The sequence below is a fragment of the Vanessa cardui genome, chromosome 2, assembly GCF_905220365.1.
Source record: "Vanessa cardui chromosome 2, ilVanCard2.1, whole genome shotgun sequence".
Lineage (NCBI taxonomy): Eukaryota > Metazoa > Arthropoda > Insecta > Lepidoptera > Nymphalidae > Vanessa > Vanessa cardui.
In genome coordinates, this window is record NC_061124.1 from 8,360,866 (window position 1) to 8,384,897 (window position 24,032).

At 31.9% G+C, this 24,032-nt stretch overlaps 2 protein-coding genes across 6 annotated transcripts in view; both read left to right on the top strand.

Moving 5' to 3' along the window:
- The first annotated feature begins 820 nt into the window (after positions 1-820).
- Positions 821-15,652, top strand: LOC124538190 (RE1-silencing transcription factor-like). 5 transcript variants are annotated; one of them, XM_047115169.1, is made up of 27 exons: positions 821-1,094; positions 1,475-1,645; positions 1,753-1,866; positions 2,248-2,347; positions 3,122-3,290; positions 4,618-4,741; positions 5,664-5,800; positions 6,755-6,840; positions 6,969-7,080; positions 8,384-8,607; positions 9,086-9,183; positions 9,273-9,342; positions 9,546-9,601; positions 9,682-9,736; positions 10,287-10,453; positions 11,501-11,567; positions 11,645-11,751; positions 12,026-12,123; positions 12,344-12,518; positions 12,757-12,939; positions 13,271-13,398; positions 13,872-14,010; positions 14,100-14,180; positions 14,352-14,412; positions 14,499-14,620; positions 14,936-15,026; positions 15,193-15,652. In XM_047115169.1, the coding sequence occupies exons 1-27, from the start codon at positions 942-944 to the stop codon at positions 15,261-15,263; spliced, it is 3,159 nt and encodes a 1,052-aa protein (XP_046971125.1). In that variant the 5' UTR covers positions 821-941; the 3' UTR covers positions 15,264-15,652. The 5 variants fall into 5 exon arrangements, with proteins under 5 accessions (XP_046971125.1, XP_046971117.1, XP_046971134.1 ...); XM_047115161.1 differs by having other exon boundaries at positions 822-1,094; positions 12,341-12,518; XM_047115178.1 differs by having other exon boundaries at positions 822-1,094; positions 2,248-2,341; positions 12,341-12,518.
- A 227-nt stretch (positions 15,653-15,879) lies between these two features.
- The window catches only part of LOC124536879 (aquaporin AQPAe.a), a 43,732-nt gene continuing 35,579 nt past the window's right edge, over positions 15,880-24,032 (top strand). The window contains exon 1 of the mRNA XM_047113533.1: positions 15,880-15,981. The gene's annotated coding sequence lies outside the window, so the exon portion shown is untranslated. The remainder of the gene's footprint in view (positions 15,982-24,032) is intronic.

The following is a 24,032-nucleotide window of genomic DNA, read 5'->3' on the forward strand; positions in this document are numbered from 1 at the left end:
CCCTCATCATAAGTTGGGGGGTTACACGGGTATCTAATGTTCTGTCAAGTCAACAAAAATTCTCTCGATCCCAAAAAAAATCAGTATTATCAGGAAATGTCAAAAACAAATAGGATTTTTCTTGAAAATATAAATGCCCTGCTTAAGATTTATTATATCAAAACAAAGTTGTCTAAGATTGATTCGCTCTTGAGTCGACTACTAAATCTAAATCGACATGAATATTCTGAATTGAGTCTGTCGTTTAGCGGTTATGATTATACAGGCCGTAACGTTGACAATATAGGAATGTATTTCATTACCGTAAGTGAAATCAAGAAATGAAAAAACTTAACTTACTATGTTTCTACAACATACAATTTCGTAGGTAGGTGAAATCTTATTATATTGCTTAAAAAAATACATTAGTAAATAAAACTTTGTTATAGTCTATTAAAGTTTGTTCCTAACTTGTAATCTAAGGGTTTTTTGAACTCGTGTATCAATAATGAAGAGATTATATGTTATGATAAACGAAATAATTGGACCTAAGAACGGAAATAAAAAATTCAATAATCTGACCAATGCATACGACATGAAGTTTGGTATGCCTTGATGAAACGCAATTACTTAAGAGTTCATAATAATAATACTTGTACATTGTCGTTTTTGTCAAAAAAATATTTTAATATCCAAACAATAAAAATTACCTTAAAATTTGTCCGCCATCTGTCGTTGAAAGAAATCAATAAACGACGCCACCTATTCAAACGGCTTTTGTTGGTACTTCTATTCACCACTAGTAGCGCCCCTGTAAGTGAGTTTGGCAACGCGTCCTTAAACAAAATAATTTGTGGCGCTAATGTCACATAATAGGAAGCTGTTTGAGGTAGTGTTATTAGTAAGAGGTTATGTAGAAAAATATATTTTAAGGTGTGGTGCAGTTAAAGGAAACGCTAAAAATGGAGAAAAGGAAAAATTCGTTAGGTGCTGTTAAAATGTGCCGTTTTTGTCTGACACAAAACGAATCATTAGGAAATTTGTATGATAGAAACCGTTCTTCAAAAAGTTCTGTTAATCTTCATTTAAAAATTTTATCATGTGTTTCTATAGAGGTACGTATTAGAAAATACTTTTTTTCATTTATTTGTTATATGTAAGAGTGTATTAAACTATAAAAATGCAGTTTAGACGCCACCTATACTGATGCATTTTGTCTACATGGCGTAATGGCGCCTAACGTCTAATTGATTATACAAACATTATTTACTACTGTATAGCAACAGAATGTAATCAAAATAATGCACCTTTAAATATAAATTATCTAAAGTTAAATGAAATTTTGTCATCCCATTGTCAATAGATTGTCTTTCATTCTCACTGCTGACACTATGAGCGCCACCTAGTGTTTATAAATGTTGTTACAGAAATTGACTTCATATATTTCATTCAAATTAAAAATGAATATTCACAAATAATTTATGTTATTCCATAGGTATTCCCTTCAGATCACATGCCAACATTTATATGTGAACGCTGCAAATTCTTTATGAACTTGTTCTATGAATACAAGCAGATTGTCCGCCAGGCAGATGAAACTATACTTCAGTATGTTCGACATGGAACACCAATGGAAATTATTTCTTGGCCTGCAAACCTCACAAATGTATGTATATTACTTACACAGAATGTTACTTACACATTTAACTAAGGCAATAATTTTTCTTTTAGTATCTAATACTAAAAGCATGTAATATTTTTAATTTATTGCAGATATTCCGGAATAAAGTAGTAAAAACTGTGGTAGAAGGAGGTGCAACTGTTCAAGTTACATCCCAAGACAATTCAGATAGTGATGATGATGAGGGAAATATTTATAACATCAAGGTAAGTAAGTAAGTAATATTATAAAACGTAAGGTAACGTAAGGTAAGTAGGTAATATTATAAAACATTAACACTTGACCTACGACTTGATAGGAGATTTTTCCTATAATTCCGATACAAATAAGATTTATTTTCTTTTTTTAAAGGGTTTTTATCAACAATAGTTGAACAGATAATAAAAAACCACATTTATTTTAAAACATACTGAATTTTCTTTATAAATATAAATACCATATGAAAAAAAAAAAACAAATGATCTCAAAATTATAAACCCGATCCTTCAAATTAGTGTAACAAATAAATTCTTATGTTTTTCAATTCACATTGACAACAGAAAAATATAATGCATAAAATTTTTATTCTAACTCATATTTTTTTTAAGATTGGTGACACACCAGATGAGACGAATACTGCTTGTGTTAAAGTAGTAACTAGTAAAGATGGAAAGGAAATCAATGAAGATTCAAACATTAGGGGTAAAGGTAAATTTGTGTGTGCTAGTTATGTTTATTTCATAAGATTTTATTATAATTTGCATATTATCTATATAAGTAGTCAATGCGTGTGTTCATAGCTATTCAATATCTGTTTAATTTTAAATAGACTTATTTCTTATTTGCTCATACCTCTGTACAAGCATTTCAAAGATCATTTTAATAAGTTGCCCATATTTACTTTTTATTTATATAGTTGTGCATTGAATTGAGAACATGTGTAATGTTTGTAATTATATCATTATGGGTATAATTGTGTACAAAACTTTGTAAGCAATATTAACGGATCTTATATCTGAGATCCCATACATCAGTAATACTCCAGATTTTTTTTTTATAGTAAATCAAAAATCCAGCATATAGACAAAATGACTTTTTTTTTCATTATGCTAGAATTGCATTATAAAAATTACTTTCTGTAAGTTAGTACATTTTTGAAATGCTTGCAATTATTTATAAATATACAGAAATGTATAAGATAATGAGGTATTATTATATTCTAAGATCTCACTTCACATAAAGCTAATGTAACTTTATTTAAAGTGAGACATGTGCATGTTTCCCACACATGTTTTTCAGTATGCATGATAATTTTCTTTTTAGTGTAATTTTATTTAATCCTATATACTTAGGAAGTATTTTATTGAACATGTGCTAATGTGTGATGAAGGTAAGCTTTTTTTAAATACATAAAATAATAGTGTATCGTGTAGAAATATTATAGGCATTTGGAAAACAATGTCAGTATTTTAAATGGTACAGAGTCGGGAGAAGTAGATCAGAATCAAATGAGGGGTACAGAGAAAGGCCTAGAAGATGGGTGTTGGCCATGTGACGAGTGCAATTGCACTTATCCCCTACAACAGTTGCTCCATTTACACAAGAGACAGAAACATAGAGTGAGGACCGTGCAGTGTGATCAGTGTGATGCGTAAGTTAATTTTAATGAAATTACTTAGTACTTCATAGCTTTTTTTTTTATGGAATAGGTTGGCGGACGAGCATATGGGCCACCTGATGGTAAGTGGTCACCATCACCCATAGACAATGACGCTGTAAGAAATACCAACTATTCTTTACATTGTCAATATGCCACCAACCTTGGAAACTAAGATGTTATGTCCCTTGTGCCAGTTACACTGACTCACTCACCCTTCAAACTGGAACACAACAATACTGAGTACTGTTATTTGGCGGTAGAATATCTGATGAGTCTGTGGTACCTACCCAGACGGGCTAGCATAAAGCCCTACCACCAAGTAGCTATTGTGTAGGTGGCTTCCTTATAAGTCTGCAGTTCCCAAGGTCATGAATTTTTGATTCATAATCATTTTGGAAGTGTTAATATTGTAAAAGAAATCATAATATCAAGTTGATATGATTACACTCCCTATACCTTTTGATCTGAAATTTCTTCAAATCGGATCACTATCCCATCCAACTGTAATACTGGCTTGGAACATGTGCTTAGGTATTTCTGCACACATCTCTTGATTGTAATCTTTACTAATGTGGAGATTCGATCTACAAGACTCAACACATCTTAAAGAGATCAATAAATATAGATTCCTCAATTCTAAAAAATCTATGGAAAAGTTAACATTATAGCTATTACTCCTTAAAGTATGACCATTTTTCACTTGATACAGCTTTTCAAACCCATTTAGACAACGGTACACCAAGCTGCAATACTTTGTAGTATTATTGTTGGTTTTCATAATGGGTGATTGAGCCAGTGTAACTACAGGCACAATCATCAAAAACGGGATATGCAGTAGATTTTTTATTGAAATAAAATGGTGTTTCATGAGTTATATTATTTTATAATGCTTGAGTTAGTAACAAATAATTTAGATAATTGACAAAAAATGCTCAAAATTATATACAAATTGTTATATTTGTGTAATTGTAATATTCTTGGTGGTAGGGCTTTGTGCAAGCCCGTCTGGGTAGGTACCACCCACTCATCAGTTATTCTACTGCCAAATAACAGTACTTTTAGTATTGTTGTGTTTCGGTTTGAAGGGTGAGTGAGCCAGTGTAACTACAGGCACAAGGGACAGAGCATCTTAGTTCCCAAGGTTGGTGGCACATTGACGATGTTAGGAATAGTTAATATTTCTTACAGCGTCATTGTCTATGGGTTATGGTGACCACTTACCATCACGTGGCCCATATGCTCGTCTGCCAACCTATACCATAAAATAAAAAAATAAAAAAAAATTATTTATGAATACAGACTATACTATTCTTTGCAGTAAATTTTTCTCAAAATATGACCTGGCAGCGCATCAGCTGCGACACACTGATGAGATGCCGTTCCAGTGCATTGCGTGCGGCAAAAAATTTAAACGGCTCATACTACTCAAGCGGCATGAAAAAGTGAGTATGAGATAGAGCTTTTCTTTAGATCCTATTGTAACTATTGCTCGTCAATAATGCAGTTTATATAAAATGACATCTAATTGTGGCTAATTAAATTTCAACTCATTTTGACTTTAAACTCAACAGTCATTGGTCGTCAATTGCGCCATGGATAGCCGCCATCCAATAAGATTTCAGTGTTTAGTAAAATGTAGAAGACATTAATGTCAATGCTTAAATGTTGTATGGTGTACTGCATTCAATGTTCCTATACTAATATCCCAATGGTATTACAAATACCTGCAGATAAACAAAATTTTTATAGTTACATATGTCATTGATGAAGGAAAACATCGTGAGGAAACTTGCATGTGTCTAATTTAATGGAAATTCTGCCACATGGGGATTCCACAAACCCGCATTGGAACAGCCACATTGGAACCCGCATTTGAACATTGGAACAGGTGGAATATGTTCCAAACCCTCTCCTTTGATGGAAGGGGAGGCCTTAGCCCAGCAGTGGGAAATTTACAAGCTGTTATTTACTACATTTTTCATGCGTTTTGTTAATCTCTTCTGTATGATGCATTTCAGAGTTACAAACAGTTGTTGATTTAAACAATCATTTATAATATTATAACTCTTCACTTAAGTATTTTGGTTTAGTATCATTTGACTTCCATATTTCTGATGGCAACATTCATAGATTATAAATCTCGACTAATGTCACGTCATTACAAGGTCAACGTAGTTTATTTATCTTTACTGCTCCTGCCATTGGAAACAACAAATTTATAAATAAGTAAATGACCCCAGCATGTATTTCAATGCCCATATATTTTTTTATTTAAAAAAAAATAAGACTTGCGCGTTAATTATTGACTATACATAAAAATAGTATTCTCACAAATATAGGTATAATATTTATATACTTTTTCAGCATATTCATTCCGATTTACCGCAACAAGTGTGCCCCAGCTGTCCGGCCACATTCTTGTCCATTGAGGAGTTGGATGCACATCAGAAACGACACATTCGCCTCCAGCGGCCTTACGATTGCGGCCTCTGCGGCAAAAAGTGAGCCATTTTTTAGTATATGCTTGTACTTTGCATGTGATGTAGCCTTTCTTACTACAAAGATATATTATGTTTGTTAAATATTATCAATTATAAGTTAAACACTATAAAGCGAGTTGATTATTAGATTGCATGAAATATTTTTACACTAGTAGTAGCCAGCGGCTTCTCTTGAGTTTTAAGGTGTTGGTTGTCACGTGTTAGGCAAGAGACTATACAGAATTTCATCAAATTCGGTTCAGAAGTTTGGTCGTGATAGATCGACAGAAAGACAGACAGATTTACTTTCACATTTATAATATAAATATAGATTCAAAATTTATTTATCATTTTAATATAAAACTATGTCGAGATGGCCCAGTGGTTAGAACGCGTGTATCTTAACCGATGATTGCGGGTTCAAACACAGCAAGCACCGCTGATTCATGTGCTTAATTTGTCTTTATAATTCATCTCGTACTCAGCGGTGAAGGAAAACATCGTGAGGAAACCTGCATGTGACAAATTTCATAGAAATTCTGCCACATGTGTATTCTACCAACCCGCATTGGAACAGCGTGGTAGAATATGTTCCAAACCTTCTCCTCAAAGGGAGAGGAGGCCTTTAGCGCAGCAGTGGGAATTTACAGGCTGTTGTTGTTGTTGTTGTTTGTTTGTTGAATATAAAACTGTTCCGTTACTGAGTGACTGATAGACAACGCACAGCCTAAACCACTGGACCTAGAGACTTGAAATTTGGCACACGTGTGCCTTGAGTGTCCTAGAATTGCACTAAGAAGGGATTTTTCAAAATTTCGCCAGGTATAGGGAATAAATGGGATTTATATTTTCGAACCAAAGTAGTAGCTGTTTAGTATAAGCATTGTAACTGTGCAAAGCCATTTATAAAATATTTAATTGATTTATTAGAGTCTTGTAATATTATAATATCTAATCGAATATTTCTTCCTGCAGATTTTACGAGAAAGCGTCCCTCCAAAGGCACAAAGACGTAGTTCACAATAAAACTCCCACGTACTGCTGCGAGTATTGTCCAGAGCGTGAGTCGACGAAGATTCCCCTAGTCATAAGTTCCTTAGTCATATAGCTATGAACATACGCACGTTACCACTTAATTTTTATAGATATGTCACAATGAATATGTCTAATATTTTTGTTTTTTTTTTAGGTTTTGTATCTGTGACCAAGTTGGCACGCCACGTGCGATCGCACGCCGGGGAAAGGCCGTATCCGTGCAAGTTTTGCAATAAGTGCTTTACGAAATCTCATCATTATACCAGGTATTTAATAAGTCAGTAGCTATATAATGGGGGATATGTATCTGATTTTCAGTTAAAGCAAAAAAAACACCTTTAAATTTATTTATCAGAATATTTTTATCAAACAAAATGAGATATAAAAACTAAAAATATAAAGATTGCCTTAAATTTTCGCGATTATTACACATTTAAATAAAACTAGCTATAACGGTTTTGAATCGCGTATATTAATTATTTTTTACTACCCGTGACCACGAACGCTGTAAAGTGCTCGAAACGTCGGGATGTCAAAAATAATTAATATATGCGATTCAAATCCGTTATAACTAGTTTTATTTAAATATAAAGATTGTAAAAAAATCATCCTCATATGTCCGTACACCTGTCACCACGTGTAGAATACTGTTTAATGTTTAAACACGGCAGATGCAAGTGTACAAATACAAATGTACCTTCCTACGTTACAACAACATCACAGATTTTTTTAAATGTTAAAAAAGAATAACTGCTGAGTTTCTTGCCGGTTCTTCTCGGTATAATCTACTTTCCGATATCACTTGCAAAAAAAAATGAGAATTATATAAAAATATATAAATTATAATTTTTTTATGTTGATAAAGGGTCGTTTTTATGATAAGGCGTCATAATACTAGGTCATTTTACTTACGAGGTTTCCAATTAAATATACATGGACCGATATGATATTACAGCTTAACAATAAAAAAAAAACGGCAAGTGGACGCCAGATTTTTCATTGCGGTAAGATTTTTCATAATCTAAGATCATTTTTGTATTTATTAACAAAGATGCTATCGCTACTGAGCGCTTACGGCGAATGCGGGGCGTCGCGCGGGGTAGCGGGAGAGGGGTCGCATTCCATAGAAGTGCACAGTTGATTCGTACGAGTTGTAGCTTCACTTGATTGTAAAATGACGATTCAAAAGTAGCTGAGCAGAGATAGCCCAGTGGTTAGAACGCGTGCATCTTAACCGATGATTGCGGGTTCAAACCCAGGCAAGCACCGCTGATTCATGTGCTTAATTTGTCTTTATAATTCATCCCGTGCTCAGCGGTGAAGGAAAACATCGTGAGGAAACCTGCATGTGACAAATTGCATAGAAATTCTGCCACATGTGTATTCTATCAACCCGCATTGGAACAGCGTGGTGGAATATGTTCCAAACCTTCTCCTCAAAAGGAGAGGAGGCCTTTAACCCAGCAGTGTGAATTTACAGGCTGTTGTTGTTGTTTTTGTTGATTCAAAATTACTTATAAATATACTTGAATAAAGTTGATTTTGATACATAATTTCATAACCTTCCAGACATCTTCGTTTGAAGCATCGCGAGATAAATCGTTCGGGTCGCGGCCCTTTCGGCGAGGCGGAACTGTACCGCTGCGAGCAGTGCGAGGACACGTTCTCAACGCAGGACGACCTCATCTACCACTCCGCCATCCACGCCACTCAGAACCTCACCTGTCCGCTCTGCCAGGAGAAATTCGAGGACGTCGATGCCGTCACATCGCACATCAAATCCCACGTCAATGGTATGTCATATCACATCCATCGATTTAAAGACGACTTAAAGACCCAATAACTAAAGAAAGCAAGTCTTTCCACGTTAAATGATCGGCACATAGCAGTATGAGTGACTCTCGTGCTTTCAAATGTGAGAAGACTTAGATTACAGTAGTATGTTGCCTGTCATATTAACGTTCAACTGACACCGGTTTTAGTCCAGGAATTTTATCACCAAAAATCGGTCCGCTCTGCATAAAATCCTTCTACGTGATTTTTCGATTGGATTATGTCGGAGGGTATAAAACCGAGTTTCTGTCGCCCGAAACCGCGAGCGTTCGCCGCCATCTTGGAAAACGTTTTTTTGCATATATCTCGGAAACGGTAAGTTTTACGTTAAAAACCGAAGAAATCTTTTTTGTAGTATACATCTAAATTGTGTCGTACTATACATAAATAAATTATTTGTAAAAATAACACGTATAACATACGTTACTCCTCTTACAGGCGAGGAATTCAGCTGCGACTTTTGCGAGCTTGTCTTTACGTCAAAAGAAAAGTTGGATATTCATACATTGAAGAGACATGAAGATGAAATGCAAGAGGTTCGTATAATATACAAATTAAATTAGTAACCTTTTAATTTTTTGTAAAAACATTGAGATTAAAACGCAATATCAACTCTTGTTAATAGATGAGTGCTGATGATTCGTCGGTGGAGATACAGGGAGAAGAAGATGATGAATGTGATAATGAAATAAATGGTAAGTCATTGGTAGTAGTGGTTATTTGGTTAAGCTATTTAATGAAGTCAAGTAAACTCAATAACTATTTTCTTAAAAATTGCATAATAACAGCTCCCGCCCGGAGATTTTTTAAGTATTTTAAATACCTATAATATCAACTGTTTGTGGATTTTCTTTGAAGATAGTAAAATTGATAATGATTTTAATATTTAATTTTACAGTTAAAGATAAAGGAGACCATATGCTTATTGAAATAAAGAAAGCTGATGATTTCTTGGTGAGTTCAAACATTTCAAACATAAGTGTTGGTTATGTGAAAAGAAAAAAATCTTTTTTTATTAATGTTAACTTTTACAGATTGACAACACTAAAGAAGACATAGAAGATAAACCTGATGTTACAAATTCTGAAGGTAATCACAGTCATACAGTATTTTTATTATGTTTAACACATTATTATGTAAATTAAGACTACGGTAAAATTAAAAAGCACAATAGCAAGTTAAAAATTCATCAATGTTTTTAAGTTAGTGTTAGTACTTGAATTTATAGTTTTTAGTTAACTGAAAATGAAAAATAGAAAAATAAAATGTGTGCTTATATAGTAATACCTGCTTAGTTACAAATTACATGGAAATATTTGACTTAAGTGTGATTTAAAATCGAGTCGAGATGGCCCCGTGTGTAGAACGCGTGCATCTTAACCGATAATTGCGGGTTCAAACCCAGGCAAGCACCGCTGTTTCATGTGCTTAATTTGTCTTTATAATTCATCTCGTGCTCAGCGGTGATGGAAAACAAATTTCATAGAAATTCTGCCACATGTGCATTCCACCAACCCGCATTGGTTCAGCGTAGTGGAATATGTTCTAAACATCAAAGGGAGAGGAGGCCTTTAGCCCAGCAGTGGGAATTTACAGGCTGTTGTTGTTGTTGTTGTGATTATAAAAAAAATTGTTACAGAAAGCGAATCTGAAACCACTTACACAGAGCTATCAACCGTTAATACACTGGCAATCCTAAAGAAGGATTCCTCAATAGTAGAAGAAAAACCAGCACCGAAGCCGGTCACCATCACGCCACAGGAGGAACCAGTCAAGACCAACACCAGCAAATCAGATGACAGTCAGGTAATTATTTATAGTTCTACTTGCGGTTGCTTTCTTAAGTAGTTGGAAATTTGTGCGAATAAATGTTCCATAAAGTAAAAAAAATTATCAAATATTAAATTAATATAATATCGGTAAAATATATATGTGTTTGATTTATCAATATAAATAATTAAGTCAATACTTAAAGAACAATAATTAAGAAAAGTTAAACTTAAACTCACAATAGCATTTCATGAATATTTACTTAACAATTTCTAACTGTTTTTGAATAAGAATCATGTCACCTACATATAAGTGAAATATCAATCGCACTGGGATTCAACATAATGCGAATATATTTAATCTGTTAAATCATTAACATAATGCGAATATATTTAATCTGTTTCCATCAAAAAAATAGCCAATACAGTTACAATATTTAAACAAAAAAAAAAAACTAGCTGTAAATAGTCTGTATTTTCTTTTTAAATATTTTTATTAAACAGTATTGTCGATGCAATAATCATTATGTGATGTAATGCTTTTATTATTGTTTAAATACTAATTATTTTCTTCCACGATTTGTACATAAAATACATTTATGGTTTTTACGTAAAAACTTTTAAAGAAATAAAACTTCATTTCACATCTATTCAAATCTATCATTAAGATTTGTATCCATGTTTATCTTACATTAATTCTTATGAAAACTAAATGACTCAAGTTAAAAAATGATGTCTATAAATCTGCTTATCAACAAACATAAAAGCTATCAATTTGTTTATTGATAATAAACAATTACACAAAGAAATAGAGAATTACAATTAAACGCGAGTTTAAATAAAAAAAATGAAGCAAGTGAAAACTCAGCGCCGCTTGCCTATATGTAAATAAAATGGAAAGTAATATTTGCTTAACTAATAATCATTTAGAAAATTGACAGAATATACCTTTTTTTCTATTGTAGTTTTATGCGCGCTAGCGTGTTGTGTTCCGCGTTGCTACAAGATACATGACCGCCAACAACTTTAAAAATTGTAATTCATATATGCAACAGTTAAAATTCTATCTCAATTTTATTCACAGACAGCAAGTATACTGCGTAAAGCTGAGGAAATGAAACGTAAAGTAGTACAGCAAACATTAGATACAGGTAAAATTTACTGTAATAACAATGATATACGTATTACTGGTAATCCGTCTAATGTATGGAATTGTAAATTGTTTCAGTGATCGAAAAGAGGGAAAAGCCTGTCGTGAAAGTTGAAACAAATACTGGAGGAGCCAGTGATAAATCTTTACGTTTGTTAGAGAAAGAATTACAAGATCTCAAAAGGGTAATTTTATATTTAATAATACATCATTAAACTCGACATTATAAATATAAAAAAAACTACAGGAGCCGTCAACTTGCTAATTAATCATTGATGGCTTAAATCAAATGCACATTTAATACCAATGAAGCATAGAATTCAAAATATTATTAGAATATCTTGTATGTTATAATGCACATGTAGTTTGTTGTTGTATACAGTAGTAATATTAATCCGTACAATACGAAATTAAATTAATGTCGGTTGAACAATGTATAATTTATTATTTTTATTTTAGACCAACAGTCGCACAGAAATAACCAAAAATCCTACAAAATCTTCAGAAATCATAAGAAATAAAAGGCCCCAAGTACACACATCAACACCGAAATTAAAGTAAGTTTACCAATGCTATATTTTTACGTGATGATGAATGTGACCTTGAAAGTCGATAATAGTAAAATTAAAACTATGTTTATTTGAAAAGCTATTGTTTAATGCACGCGTAGAAAGTACATAATATTATATTTATTATCTGTTTCAAGTGATGTTAAATAAATGTGTGTAATAAATAGTCAAAGAACTTAAATAATATTTATTAATATTTATCCAGCAGAGTTACGGAAGAAAAGAAATTACCACTAAGTAATAAATCGCCAGCTTTCGAAAAGAAACTAATTGAAAAGCGTGTGATAACCAAAGAGAATAAGGAACCAAAAGAAACTAAAGAACCCAAGAATAACAACGGCAACAATAAAGAAGATAAAGATAAGGATAAAGAAACTCCAAAGGTCAGTAGCAACTCAACTAGACACCGACGACGACCTCCGTGGTCGAGTGGTGTGTACACCGGTTTTCTTTGGTATGCCACTCCGAGGTCCCGGGTTCGATTCCCCGGCCGTTACTTCTGATTTTCCATAACACGAGTGCTTTAGCTACTTACATTGGGATCAGAGTAATGTATGTGATGTTGTCTCATAACTTAACAATACCATTATATTATCTAAGCGCATTATATTATGCTTCTAGAGCGTGTATAAAAATGGATCAAATAATGAGAAGATTAACTCAGAAGAAGGCATTCGTCGATCGACACGACCGTCTAAGATCAAGAACTACGCAAAAATGATACGTGAAAGGTCGCAAGTTGAAGATAATGATGATACCAGTGAAGATGACGAAGACTACATAGAATCGGATAAAAGTTTAGAGGTGAGTTATCGAAATCTATGGGCTGTAACTGGAAATACCCTACTTTCGGACAAAGGCCTTCGATCTTATGTCGAACAAGTTTTAAAGTTTATTCCATCAGGGTAGATGTATACATATGTGTCAAGATTTCCTTGACATATGATATTCTTCTATATTATATTTCGTTGACGTTTTTATCGTCGAACACAAATTAAAATATAAACACAAATTATAATAGGAAAACTTGATTGTGCTTGTTTGGTATGAAAATGCAATTACAAGGGGAAAGCTACTTATATAAATTCTTAAACGTTTTGAATACAATCTAAACAAACTGTTTACTCCATTGTAGGCTCGTTTCAAATCTCGAAGATCAAGCCAGACGCCAAAGCCAGCCCCCAAACCTGTTGTTCCAACGAGTACACCAGTAACTGCGCCGCGGAAACGAGGGCGACCCAGGAAAGAAGGTCCCAAAGAAGTGTAAGTGAGCCTGCTATTACTGTCACCTCCTTGTCGACATCTAAAAAAATTCCAATTAAAGAAGGAACACATACAAACAAACAGACTTAGTTCATGTACTCTAAGCGATTTGCTAATAGTTCAACGATTTTATGCACTACAAACATTTCGTGATCTGATATCTTGTTTAATAATTAATCACTATTTTACCTACCAACTTATGTTTAGGTTCTGATAACATCTTCGCCGCAATTTTTTCAAATCAGATACATAATGAATAATAAGAGTATGTTATACCAAAGAACCAAATATGTCAAAGCTGCTTATTTGCTCCTCTTTTAAGTGGAAATATGTTTTACGGTACCAACGACATATAGTACATAAGACAAACCATTTGATAAAAAAGGCAATATCTCTAAAATTATTTATAATTAAAAATTTGGTGATGAAATGAAAGTAAGTTGAAATAATATACATTTATTCCTCTTCAACAGTCCTGCTAAAATGAAGAAAGAAGAAGTCGAAGAAGTTGATAATAGCAAAGCAAACAATAGCATAAAACCTGAGTCTAGCACCGCGAATAAAGATGAAATGGAAACTGACGCCGTCAGTAATGAGGCTGACAATAACAAGGTAGAATTAAGAACTACACCCAAGTATTGCTACAGTCTTATGATTAATGTATGAGAAATAGTAAAAGCTAACATTATGTCTATTTTCAGAATCTTAGTAAAACAACCCCAGAACAAAAGCCTGCACCGAGTGATGTACTTGTCTCGCCAACTGGGCAGACGTTGAAAAAGGTAAGAAAATAACATAAAAATATATCTTGTTTTTACGTTAAATAGGATTCGATATAAAGTTTTCATTTCGGCAAAATCTACTTTGAGAAACAAAAAGACATGTGATATTAAAAATTTTAGCCCATAATGCTTAGAGATCAGATCGTTATAATTACTCATTATTAATTGCAGGTACCAATCAAAGCTTTGCCGCCAGGAGTGAAACCTTTGCCTTTACCAATTAACGCGCGTCGTAAGTACTTATTGAATCAAAGAAACATTATAGCATTATATTTATAATGCAATTGTTTTTTTCTAACATTCCAATTGTTATTCTAGCGATGGCAACCGGAGAATTATGTGAAATGCAAATAGGAAAGAAACTAGTAAAAGTGCAAAAAATAGTCATGACTAAAGCAGAAGTAGAGGCTATGGCTAAAAAAGGCCTTGTGGAAATGAAGGTATGTACTAACTCAATAAAATAAGTCTATTTAAGTTTACTTGCTATTATTCTAATTAGCATCTTCGTTTTACTTTCCATTAATCTCACATTATATTTGTCTGGTACACCTTTATCAATCATTATGTATATTATGTACCTTATCATGATAGAAATTGAAATAGGTCACCCTTATTGTCCAATCGACCGACCGATTCCGATCCTTATTAGTGATAGTTCCTCTAATTTCCTCCCAAGATATATGTTTTTCTTTTTTAATTTTAGAAGAAATGAAGGTAGCAAATTATCAGAATTTATAAAAATATTTTTCTTTCAGGATGGTACGATGGTATTGAAACAGGGCATAAAACTTCCCACAGTGGATTCTTCAGCTATTAAGCCAACTGTAAACTTAGTTGGAGATGGAGGTAAATAATTTTCAAAAGAAATATATTAAAGATGACTTTCTATTGAAATAAAAACTTTTGTAATATATTTTTAATTATAAAGTAAGTTTATTTATGCTAATTGTTCGATTAATCTGAATGTCAACATTGCTGGTGTTAGATTATTTATTAAGTTTTTTTTTTCTAGAAACTGAAAAGGAATCAATTAGAACGGAAAAGGCAACACCTACACGATGTGATCTTGGAGATGAGTCGTAATGAATTTGGTTCTCATTATTTAAATTATATATCATTATTCATTACTTAAATGTAATCATTATTATAAATTTAAAAACCATTGTAAGACATTTTGTCTAATTTATTAAGCATGATTTGGTTTAAGCATTTTTACCTTTTGTGTATTTTGTCTTAAAACTTAGAGAATTAATAATTTAGTTTTTGTATCAAACATTGTAAACCTACAAATAGGTTATATAACAGTATATATTTTAGGAACAGTATGAACTTCCAACGTAATATATCTATTGTGAGTTTTAAAAGAAGCTTGTTTTTAAATTATGTATAACTGACCTTTAAACAGATAAACATATTGTATATTTTTATGTTGACTAATAAAGACACAGATTTAATAAAGATAGTAAAAGCAATTTACTTTTATTTTACCATCACATTCCTTCTAAAACCTTTAACAATAAAAGCGAATAACAAATGAGTTAACTTCGAAATGATTAATAATAAAGCAATACTTCAAGTTGTCTGCTATTGCACAATAGATGGCACGTTTCTTAATAGTGATCATGCTGTCCTCATAGATGTCGCTAGTAGAGTTTCCCGCCAAGAATCACCAAATACAAGGCGGCTTGTTTAAAATATTTAATCAAACGACATCAAAACCGCGCAACAGTCGGGTGTGAGTGAAAATAATTTAAAATTAAAAACCGATATTGTGAAGGGTGAAAACTACGATTTAACAAAACGTATGTATTACTTTTATTCAATTAATATATAAATTTTTTTTTATTTTATAATTAATACATAAAAAAATAAAAACCAGTCTTTCGAACTTAAGATATGAAAATATTTAAAATTTTTATTGTATTGATTACTATTTTTCATATTTTTTACAAAATCAAAATTTATGTTCTCGTGCCTGCAAATATTTATTAAAAAAATGTATAAGTTGAATTCCCATTACATTTTATTTAAGATGGTCTTAAGTGTAGTAATTCTATAATTACCATTTACTTAAAATTTTTGTGATTTTACGTGTGATATTTTATGCAAATAATTTATTCATTAGGGCATTGAGATACACTGAAACAATTGATAATGATCGATAAGATAAGATAACGTTTTATTCCTGCCATAACATCCCAAGGTTTTATGGTATTCACCGGGTTATTACACTTACTAAAATCATCGTAAATTGGGATATGGTCTGAATCGAAATTGCCTAAAATATAGGTTATTATTATACAAATAGTTGATTTTTGTACCTATTATTTTTACCAATATTAAATATAAAAAATAGAAATACAATTGCGTTTATGATATTTTGTTTCATTAAATGAACTGCATTTGCATTTTTTTACGTGTAACATTGAAACTTGAAAATCACTTGAACATATACTTGGGGACACGGGTAATATAATTGGGGTCTATGTGTGGTGTCAACAAACATCTATTCACAGAATAGTGTTAAACGAATACTTCCAAATCGAACTTGCTAATAGGACAAGTTATCTGGACACTTTGACAAAACGTATTTAGGGTTCTTTCCACTCGGAACACAATTTTTTACAAATCTAAATAAAATAAATAAGTATTGCATAAGGTTTTTTGTTAAAAGTTATACCGACTATAAAAATAAAACTTCGTTGTTTTTGTAATTTCATCAAAGAAGATCATCTAAACTAGAGTCGCCGCGCGGTTCCACCTTAAACGTTATTTATTTCGCTTAAACGCTTTTCTCGATCGTACATGCCATAAAGATTAGCTCGATCAAATAAAAGAACTTAAGATTCATATAACATTTGATTTTTCAGACAACTTCAAATTGAAATAAATCAGAGAAAAATGTCTTTAATATCTATGAGATTCGCTTCATTTAACGCATGATCTGTCTAATAAAGCATTTATGTTTGTATATGGTTTTGGCCAAGTGGCCGCTAGGTGTGTCGAGTGTATGCCGTAATATCCTCTATATTTACTATTTTCAAACATTTCCAATTTCTCAAATGTTTTTGTTTTATCTGCGATTAAACATATCCTTAGAGAAAGTAATCCTATGGTGTCAATTATGTGTCAGATATGCAAAGTCTGTGTAGATAAACCAAAAACAATTTGGTACTTCGAAGCCAACCGTTGACGCGTTAGTCGCCAAAATATAGCCCGAATGACTACGAAAAATGTGTACCGATAATGTATAAGAGAATCTTTAGATTATACCATGCACGCAACCCTCCGCCGCCACATGCCCGAAATCATTCAAATACAAATGTCGTAAAATTATTTTTCAAATAAACTCAATTTCATGGAAAGTAAAAACATTATTTTCTCTGTTTTATTTTTATTTCAAATGCCGCGTCTAACAAAACATCTTTTCACATAAATATAGATAAAATTATTGGTGAAAAAACAACGAATATCAATGGTAGTTTCTAATATAAGCGTGTATCTTTGAATATAACTGTAATAGAAATAGATTATGCAGATATTATACATCGTTTATTTTTAAAAGGTTGTTATCACAACTGTATTCATTGTAAAAATTTTTTTTTTTCTATTTCATAAGCTGTACTTACTTATTCTATAGGTAGATTAAGTATATATTGTTTCTAAAATAAACATTATAGGCGTTTTTTTTATCTAAAAACATACGGTCTTATCAGGAGATACATCAAATACGTCAAGTGTGTATATAAAAACAAATAAATAAATTTGATCTTGATACCTGTATACATAAGTAGCATATACTACGGTCACGTGGGCAAGAACAACTTCTCGGTAATACATCGTCCATATTTATTTTTAGGTAATAAAATAATTGTGTACAGATAATACATTTATAATCTGTGACAGACTTTTCAATCAAATACTTTTCCTTTAATAAAACTAGAAATACGCGAAATAAACAAGCGTATATTAGAAACACAAAAATACTTTTAAAACATAATAATTGTATAACATAGTATTAAAACGGTGACCGCCTAAGTTAATCCCATCCCAAAATAATTTAACGCTTTGTTAATTTAGAAATTATTTGACGAAAAACAAATATCCACTTATAATATTAGATACAATATTATGAGAAAAGAAGGCACACCCTATGATTTCAACGTTAATTAATATTAGGTAGTGCATTTTTTAAACTTTTAATTGAAAAAATACAAAATATTGAATAGAATGGTCAATTGAATAGTAGCTAATCCGTGAAAGCCTTGATAGTGGAGGATAAAAAAGGAAATTAAACAATATGAATACGTGAGGTAAAGATATATGAAATATTTTCACATTAATGTAAAGAATATTTATTCCTTATAATCTTATTAAAAACATTGCTTTATCTGTGTACGATATCGCCAAAGTCAGCGGTACAACAATTTATATTAATATTATATATGTGAAAGTAACTCCAAGATACATAGGCTACTTTTTTTGCCTGACACGTGCCAACCAACACCATAAAACGCGAGCGAAGCTGCGGGCGACTACTAGTGTTGATATATCACATCGAGTCGACCGCACACAGAACTATAATCGTGTGACGTGACATGTGTGACGGTGGCACAATGGTCGCAGAATATGTTAACGTCACATTACCGCTGGAACGAATCAACTCACACGCTAACTCTAGAATACCATATAATTAAATAATAATTCCATCTACAGCAGTAATTTATTGCAACGATGCTTCATCGCTAACATTCGCTCATTAACTAATTGAAATTCGAGACAAAGGCATCGAGCACGAACGAGTATTAAAACGTAACGTACCTAATATTTTGAATTATCTTAAATCAAAGTAGTATGTAATTATATACTGCGACTAAATGCTAAACGGATATTGATAAAATCTTAATTGAGATCGACATTATTTACGAACAAATTCGTTTTTTAAAAATAACTATGATTAATGTTACTTGAGCTCCTTCGACTTACGAAAATCTGAAAAATAAGTATATCAAGATTTAATATGAAAGATCATAATTATCATACTTTGTATGATTACGCAGTATAAACTTTTACTTTTGCACACATCAAACTATTCCCATATGTATATTTAGTAAACCTATCTCTTATAAGAACGGAATATAATATATGGGCACACTAAATAATAATTTATTTATTTATTTAATATTTGGGAAACAAACAGATATAACATATACTCAAATTACATAATACAGTTTAGATATCACATTATCCAGCGAAGTTTCCACCGAATAATATATATAATAATACATTTTAGTTTTTTATATACTGTACAAAAAAGCAAGACAAGATGCATAGTTCTAGAACTTTAGTTCTCAAAAGAATCACAATAAAAACTTCAATGATAAAAACAATATAAATTGAAGTGAGCGTTAGTTCTTACTTAATGATATATAAAAATACTAGCAGAATCCGCGGGTTTTCTCGCGCTGTTTTAATAAAACTGTATCTGTACACCCACACACACACACACACACACACACACACACACACACACACCAACTCCCTCCTTTCACCCCCTCGAGATGTTTACTAGAAAAGTAGTCAATGTCCCGGAATTCCATAACAAATGTCATCAAAACCGGTTCAGCAGACTATTCATGAAAAGATAACAGAAATTAGTTATTTTCGCATTTATAATTCTAGCATAGATTATTAATTTTTGTTTAAGGATATCATATGTGGTCGTATTTTTGTGATAGTTATCAATGTCGAAGTAAAAGATGTTCTCTACAGGAATTATAAGTAATATTCGAGATTGACTGTAGTTTTATTTAACCAAAGACTTCTGAAATATGTGCATACCAAATCAAATTCTTTGTCGATAATAATCTTAATGTACATATTTTCTAATATATTAGTATTCAAATACGACCTTGCTTAAATTCGATACAATTGTGTACCTATATGTAGAAGTATTTAGAAGTTGATGTCTCTTTATTTTATATGATATTAAATAACACATGAAATTGTAGATTTCCTTTATTAACACAAGAATTATTTACATCAAAAATCCTCGTGCTTAATATTAAAATCAATGTTATAAATATTAACTGTACAAATCATGACCGCGTATAGTATCTTTACTATCAGTATTTCCCTGTTGAATCACAATTCGTTGAAAAGTTAACCAGACCTCCTGTCACCAGTGGAGGCATAAGACAATGTTTATGAAGGTTTTTCTACTGTTTTATACTATCCAAGGTTCAAGTGTTTTAACTGCAAACGGGGCGAATAATTTAAAACAAACTCTTACATACTTATAACATAATTCCAATAGTATTTTAAAAGATTTTTTATTGGTATTCTATTTGTTTGATGTTGTGCTGCCAACAAATGCTGTTAGAAGTTGGCACGAGCGCTAAGGTTTATGGCATAAGATTGTTTACAGGAAAATTTAAAGAGGCATTTCGACGCATGTCTGGAATTAACTTTGCTTAAAATAAATGAACAAAACCATTTAAGATTAAATAAATAACTTAAAATTTGCTTCATAAATAAATTTATGATGGCAGATTAGATATCCGCATTAATGCGTGTTATTATATTATATTGATACTTATCATTTCTTAAAAAAAGTATTCATGATGATTTGTCATACATAATTATAGAAATATGTATATTGATGGCATAACATACGGTCGAATAGCTTTCAACAAAAATCCCTAGGTGTATAACTTTTAAGGAATCGATTTTTAATTGATGAATAATTCGAGATAATTAAAGATATATAAGACAGTTGATCAACTAAATTTGAGTAGAACCCTATAGCTGACCATTTTAGATATAAGCCTATTCATGTGTTACCTAGTTTTAAATCTTATTAAAATAATTTGTATACTTCTTATTTAATACCCTGAGATGGCCCATTGGTCAGAACGCGTGATCTTAACCAAACCCAGGCAAGCACCACTATATGTGCTTAAATTGTGTTTATAATCTATATCGTGCTCAGTGGTGAAGGAAATTCTGACACATATGCATTTCACCAAATCGCATTGGAACAGCGTGGTGGAATATGTTCCAAACCCTCTCCTTAATGAGTGGCCTTAGCCCAGCAGTGGGAAATTTACAGGCTTATTTTACTTATTTTTTACTTGCACACGATAGCTCAAAATGCTAATAAGCAACAGAAGACACTGATCTGGAAACTATAAGTTCCCAATTTACGATCAGAATTTGTATAGTAATTATGTATAATATTCTAGTTTAAAAAAAATTATTGTCAGTAGCAGCGTTTTAAGTATATTAGATTATTTATTTATCATATTATTTGTTGTCATTGCCAAATATATATACGTATTATGTCATGTTATTATCACCTACAATAAAATTATGATTCAAACAGATTTCGAAGGTTACATTCGCGTATTTTTCCTGCTAGAAACTCGGGAAATTGAAATGGAAAAAGTTCTGAAAATGGATTTTTACTTACCAAAATTTTGTAGTTGATGGTCATTGACCGATTTCGTTCTCAACGAAGAAAGGAAAAATTCAATTATAATGCGAAAATGTGTATGCACTATTCATACCGTCATATTCCGATGCAACGACAATCCGGAATCACTAAGAGGTATCCGATGCAAGACCAACGTCGTGATTTCCGATCAAAGGGTTAATATTGCCAAAACAAAACTTCGGAGTCCTATCGACAATATCGTAACAGGTTAACCAATAACGTTTTTTTTAACATAAAGCTCAGATAGCCAACAGAAACCAACCATTTCTATTTATTAGGCTATTTCTATTGGTATTCAATATATATATTTAATTAATTTAACAAAAGACACGCTGAGTTTTAACCGCTGGTTCTTCTCGGGTAGAAGAACCACGAACCGCTGGTAGAGTTTAATTTGACAATCAATAATTAATAAGTAAGTCTAATGAGCTGAGATGCCCCAGTGGTTAGAACGCGTGCATCTTAACCGATGATTGCGAGTTCAAACCCAGCCAAGTCATCTCGTGTTCGGCGATGAAGGAAAACATCGTGAGGAAACCTGCATGTGTCTAATTTCATCGAAATTCTGCCACATGTGCAATCCACCCACCCGCATTGGAACAGCGTGGTGGAATATGTTCCAAATCCTCTCCTTAATGGAAGAGGAGGTCTTATCCCAACCGTGGGAAATTAACAGGCTATTACTTTACCTTTTTGAATGAAGGAATTTGAGTTTTGAGTTTGATCTGGAAGAACGTAGTTAAAAAACATAGATAGTGTCATTTAAGCAATCCATTGACTGTTCGTTATCTTACTTACGTTCTGAAAGTGTGATAAATCCTAACGTAAATATTCGCTTAACAAGACGGACAGTATCAATCAACATCGTAGAGACGGTCGCCTTGAAAATATATGTCAAAACTCACTTTAATAACTACTTATGACACTTAAAATATTTTGATAAGCTATCTTCTGTATTAAATATATAATAAACGGTGTATTCGTAACATTAATCTTTAACATTAAAGATTTAACCGGCGTGACACATTTATTTTTAATATCAACAAATAAATGTCGAGATAAAATACAAACGGCCTTACACTTAAACGTTGTTAAGCAAGTATTTCGTTAAACACTGAATTGATTATTTATCTCTTTCTTTCGTCATTAACTTTACATGTGATAAAAAAAGACAAGATCAATGTATTACTTCAAAATTAATTAAAAAAAGTGACAGCCTGTAAATGCATCCTACTTATGAAGGTTTCACGCCCGAAATGATTATTACCTAAGTTTGAACCTGCAATCATTATTTAAGAGTCATCTCAAATCCTCATTGTCTAACTTATTATCCTTTAAACAACATTTGTAAGATGAAGATAGAAATTTCAACAATAATACTTAAAAAAGTCTGTATCAAACATTTAAGAGTTATCATAGATTCAACTTTGCTATTAGTTATTACCACTATAGTTTATTGTAATAACACATAATTAATACTCGTTTCTAATTATTATAGAAAATAATTGTTCTTTCATTATGCAGCGTTAAGCATTTATTTATTATAATAAAAGTGTCTCATTGATCTAGTGCTTTGTGCTTGCCACAGACATTTTTTTTGACAGAAAATCCCGGGTTTCGTAAATTGGCACTGTTCTCTCCAACATACAAATAGCCATCCCATCGGATTATGAAATTGGGCGAATAGTGTGCACTTGCGTTAGACCACTTATTTCCCAGTAAAATATATTCCAGGGAGATTCAAGACAATATATGTATGTCTTTGAGAAAAATCAGTTTTTCAAATTATGTACATTATTTTTTTATGTATACCTTGTTCTACACTAATAGAAAATATTACGTAAAATATTAAAATACTGTAGTACGTGACGTAGAATTAAGACAAAATAGCCATATATTAAAAAAGGTGTAGGTTCTGTAGTAATAGACATACATACATCCATTAGACATGATTATAATAGGTTACATCACCATAAAACTCCCTTGATTATTATTTTTACAACAATTAGTGTAGACAATAAAATACAAGATATTTATATTTAACCTTATACATGAATAAAATATATTTTTAAATTGCCGTAATGTTTGATTCCGCATTATCAGTAAAATTACCACCTTCAACCAAATAAAAGCTTGAAATCGAAAAAAAAACACAAGTTAAATGAAGAAATTACTTGTAATAAATTAGACCATTAGCTCATGCCAGGGCAGGGCGCCGCCCAGAAAGCGATATGGAAATGCGGACCGGATATCCGGCGATATATAGCCTCCATTATTAACGTTTTTACCTTGAACGTATCTGCATTCATAAAGAAATAGCAAAGGGAGAATGCGTTACATTTTTAAATAAATAACGG

Bases quoted from the DNA above. Each gene is read 5' to 3' on its own strand.
- LOC124538190 (XM_047115161.1), top strand. From the start codon at position 942: ATGGAGAAAAGGAAAAATTCGTTAGGTGCTGTTAAAATGTGCCGTTTT. The intron at 12,124-12,340 runs GTAAGTTTACCA...ATATTTATCCAG, and splicing joins ACATCAACACCGAAATTAAA to CAGAGTTACGGAAGAAAAGA. The intron at 14,621-14,935 runs GTATGTACTAAC...TTTTTCTTTCAG, and splicing joins AAGGCCTTGTGGAAATGAAG to GATGGTACGATGGTATTGAA.